The 4,838-nt window shown below is 50.4% G+C and overlaps 1 protein-coding gene across 1 annotated transcript; it reads left to right on the plus strand.

Moving 5' to 3' along the window:
- Nucleotides 1-441: 441 nt before the first annotated feature.
- LOC119800102 (granzyme B-like) lies at nt 442-3,517 on the plus strand. The gene is made up of 5 exons (XM_038310151.1): nt 442-663; nt 1,568-1,715; nt 2,144-2,279; nt 2,432-2,692; nt 3,267-3,517. Exons 1-5 carry the CDS (start codon nt 606-608, stop codon nt 3,408-3,410), a joined length of 747 nt encoding a protein of 248 aa, XP_038166079.1. The 5' UTR covers nt 442-605; the 3' UTR covers nt 3,411-3,517.
- Nucleotides 3,518-4,838: the final 1,321 nt, after the last annotated feature.

A 4,838-nucleotide genomic window follows, 5' to 3' on the forward strand; every position in this document is an offset into this window, starting at 1 on the left:
AAGAAAGGGCTTTGTCACATGGACGTTTTGAAGCTATGGTGTCAAATAGGTTGACAGGTGTTGGTAGACCTATCTGTTACTGCCTTATCCATCACTCCACCATTGCCCTCCCCAAACTGTACTCTGGTCAAGGATGCCCCTGGTACCCCCCCCCCCCCTCCACACACACACACTAGGTGGTCAGTTCACACTTGGTTCTAGTACAAGAGATGAGCCTGAATGCAATCTGTTCTTTTGGACTCAGCAGTGTGACATGGAAAGCATTGGCCTTCCACCACCGGGAACTTGGGTTTCTGGGACTCTGATACAAGCCCCGCCCCATGTACCCTTGTGTTCCTGCCATGGGCTGTAACTGGTGGCTTTCTGAGTCATTGCTGTGGGTTCTGCTGTGGTTACTTCATGGTTCTCACACAAACGCTCAGAAGACGTCACCAGGCAGAGGCAGCAAGGGTAGGAGCTTTCATAGAAAGCCTTCTGTGATAAAGCATCATAAAAAGGAAGGAGGCACAAGGTCACTGAGCCCACTCCACCTCCTTCATCTGCTAGAGGTTAAAAGAGAGCAAGGGCAAATTCCCAGACACTGGGACCTACTCGGCCTTCTAGAGATGATGAAGCTCCTCCTGCTCCTGCTGGCCTTCTCTCTGCCCCCCAGGACAGAGGCAGGTGAGTGAACACCTCCTTAGTGGTCAGTTGTCACCACTGGTGGGAGGGCAGTGGCCTTTCTCAGGAAGAGCCACTCAGTGCTAGCCCTTCCCTGAGCCATATCTTGTCATCTGGAAAGTGGATTTTTTTAGAAGTTAAAAGGTAGAAGGTAAAGAGTAGGAACCTGCAAAGCAGAGAACACTATGTTCTCCTGGAGCAGGCAGAATGGGCCTGGCTCCTGCATCTCTGGTGATACAGGCACTTCCTCACCAAGCACTCATTAGAGAAATCTAGATCCCAGAATAGGTGGGGATGTTGGCGCCAGGATAAGTGCTTTTGCTGAATCCCACGCCACTAGGTCCTTTCCTTCATCTCTGCGCCTCCCAGGCTTTTGTGGTTCCACAGTGTTCGAGCATGAGATGCTCCCTGGGCAAGTGCTAATTTCTCTGCTTTCTAGAATGCCAGCAGCTGCATCTAGGAATGAGTGGGAGTCCTCACTCACGAAGCCAGTGACATTTGCTGAGCACCTACTACATGCCACGTCTGAAGAAATAGAAGGCCACGAAGTCTAGACTGAGCCTTGTCCCCTAGAAAGCAGCCCTGTTCCATCACAGGCATCACAGGGCTGGGGAGGGCGCATGGTTAGAGTCTCTGGGAACAGAAGTCAGGGGACAGACATGATGGTCCTTAGCCTTTTCTTGCCCAGAGACTTAATCTTGCCTCCATCTATGTGGAAGAAAGATGGACAGACCAAAACCCACCTTTCTCTCCTTTTAGCACAGGGGAACTTGAGGGATTTCCTTACAGCCTGCTCCTAATTCCAGGCCTCCCCTGGTTCCTAAATGCCTAGCAAGTCAGGAGCCATTACACAAAGCCCATCTGGTGGGCTAGCAGGTGCTTACAAAATGGTTGGCTTTCTCTTCAGGGGAGATCATCGGCGGACATGAGGCCAGGCCCCACTCTCGACCCTATATGGCGTATCTTAAGATCATGGATCAGAATTCTCAGAGGACATGTGGTGGCTTCCTAATACGAGAGGACTTTGTGCTGACTGCTGCTCACTGTTCAGGGAGGTGAGGAGCAAGAAACAGCCCATACCCTCCCAGGAACATTCCACGGAGACCTTGCCTTCTTCCTAAGGGGATTGGGATAACAGAGGACCCAGCAAGTCTCATGAGGGAGAAGCAGCCTGGCACCAGAGTGGCAGCTAAGGAATCAAGCACATTTAGACCGGGGGAGGGGGGAGTGGTTAGCGTCACAGGACAAACTGAACAATACAATGTGCTTTATCAGCACACTGACCCTGAGCAATGTGGTGTACCCATGGTGCTTCAGAATGCTATCATTTTTATGACTAATGGGCAGAAGCCACAGTCACTCTGTCCCCTCTGTTTCCCACAGCTAGAGCGCCACCATGGTTGGCACTTCCTTCCCTTCACACCTCCTGGGCTGCATCCTCTCTGAGTCCACGTCTCTTATCTACATTCTACTCTCTGTACAGCTTAATCAATGTCACCTTGGGGGCCCACAACATCAAAGAAGAGGAGAAGACCCAGCAGATCATCCGTGTGGCAAAAATCATTCCACACCCCACATATGACGCTAAGAAAATCCTCAATGACATCATGCTGTTAAAGGTGAGACCTGTTACCCTCAACATATTCCAGGGATTGCCCCTCCCCACCCCGCTCTCATCCTGTTACTTCCCTCCCTGCCATCCTGGCTTTCAAAGGGTCCCAGGCCAACAGGCTCCTGGCTGAGATGCTCTCTCTTGCCTCTTCCCCCACAGCTGGAGAGGAAGGCCAAGAGGACTAGAGCTGTGAAGCCCCTCAACCTGCCCAGGCGTAATGTCCAAGTGAAGCCAGGGGATGCTTGTTATGTGGCTGGTTGGGGAAAGATGGCCCCAACAGGCACCTTTCCAAAGACACTACAAGAGGTAGAGCTGACAGTCCAGAAGGATCAGGAGTGTGAGGCCCACCTTCAAGGCTTTTACAACAAAGACGTTGAGATCTGTGCAGGGGATCCAAATATCAAGCGAGCTTCCTTTAGGGTAAGTTGGATTGTCCTCCTCTCTAGGATCCATGGGAGGAGGAAATCAATCTGGGACCTAGAGACCAAGCATCAGGGACTCCTTTGCTCTCTGGCTGTGATCTTTCTCCCTGGAAACAGTAGGAACCAGCAACTAGCTAGGGCCTCAGAGCTGACAAGGAGCCTTGGTGAAGAGAGTTGGTATAAAGCAGGATTTGCCTGTGTCATTAACACAAGCCGGGGTCTCCTCAGAGCAGGCACCCACATTTGTCACCGTTCTGGTCCTCCATGTTCACATCAGGCTCACTCACCTGTCCCCATGTTCTTAAACAATAGCCTGGAGCTGAGAGTTCCACACACCTTCATAGAGAGTGGATCACAGACCTGGTGAAAGGGCAGAGGCCTGGGCTCAGGAGGGAGGTGAAACAGTAACCCTGTCCATAATCAGAGTAGGGACCCCAGGGACCCCAGGCCTGCCCTCTGATGTTCCACAAGCAGAGCACACAAGTCATATGGAGAGGAGCCTTGGCATGAGAGAGCGGTTGGGACTAGGGTGAGCAACAGCTCAGTCCTCTGTGACCTTTCTCCATTCACAGGGGGATTCTGGAGGACCTCTCGTGTGTAAAAAAGCAGCAGCGGGCATCGTCTCCTATGGACGTGCTGATGGTTCAGCTCCAAGAGCCTTCACCAAAGTGTCAAGTTTCCTATCCTGGATAAAGAAAACAATGAAACGCAGCTAACTACAGAGCAAACCAGACCCCTCCCTGACTTACCATCTTCCCTACAGCTGAGTCCAGAATTGTGCTAGGACAGAAGCCAGCATCTTAATAAAGGTCTCTTTGCTGAATCGGAAGACTGGTTTCATATCACAGGGACCAACCCTGTGCTAGGCAGGCCAATGACATACTTCTGCTTTCTGCTAACCCCAACACCGTACCCTCCCAAAGCTCAGGCGAGGCCATTGAGCAGCTCCTTTGAATGTGTCCCACTGTGCAGGGCCTGCCCTTTGGACAGGCCCAAAGCTGAGTGTGGGTGTCTCTTGTCTTGGGGCTCAGGGCGAACTCTTTTCCTTCCCTGAGTCATATGGCAGAAAGGAGAGGGAAAACATCATGGGTCCTGAGGACAGGGGAGACAGAGCTGAGGTCACTGTGGATGGGCCTTCCTGGGCAGGGCATCTCTGTCCCACAACTTCACCATTAAGGTGACAGCAATTCCAGCAAGCCCTCTTGCTCATCTAGAATTTGTTTCTCTGTCCTCCTCTGGGTACAGGGCTAAGCTTTGTCCAGCTTCCTAGTTCCACCCTCCTCACTTCATGCCTACTCTAATGGGTCTATCCATGCTTTACAGATTATGCAGATCTGAGGACATTCCCACCTTTTATTCTCCTTCAACCCAAGCCATGTGGGTTCCTTCCATTAAGGCCTCAGCCCTGTGGTTCCAGCCCAACTTAAACCCTGGTAGAGAGGTACTGCTCAAAGGCCCAGGACAGAAGTGCCATCACAGAGATTCCATGGAAGCCAGGGCTCTCATTGTCTCTCTTCAGAACCCTGTACCCCACCTCCCATATGCCTAGGCCTAGGGAAACTCTTCCCAGTCAGCTCAGTTCTTCCTGTGAGCCCAGCATCCATAGCATCAGGGTCACTCAGCAGCCTGAGCCCCTCTGAGCCTGTTCATCTTAGTCACTGCTGGCCTCCAGGTTAAGACTCCCTGCTGCTCACGTGGCCTATGTCAGTCTTTGACATCTCGAACGGTAAATAGCTAGAAATCTCTACTTTTCCATTAGTCAGTTCTGAAATGTATAGGGTTTGGAAATGACTATAGTCTATTATCTTCTACTGGGAAACTGTTCAGAAAAGAATCATTTTTACCTAGGGGAGAGGGCAGGGGGAAGAGAATGAGACAACCAAGACAGCCTCGTTTTTATTTTAAAGGTAACAGATACAGAGTCATTATACACATATAAATCCTAAGAGATTCACATATTAAGAAGCATAATTCAGAAATTGAATTACACACGAACCAAGGTGGCTGGAAAAAATAGAAAAAATAAAAAAGTGGTGTGAAGAAATACTTCTAATATTTAAATGTTCTTGGTTACTGCTGCATCCATAGTTCCAAAACTACTTGGGATTCTCATTTTTAGGAAGATCTTGGCATGAGACCATAGC

The sequence above is a fragment of the Arvicola amphibius genome, chromosome 13, assembly GCF_903992535.2.
Source record: "Arvicola amphibius chromosome 13, mArvAmp1.2, whole genome shotgun sequence".
Lineage (NCBI taxonomy): Eukaryota > Metazoa > Chordata > Mammalia > Rodentia > Cricetidae > Arvicola > Arvicola amphibius.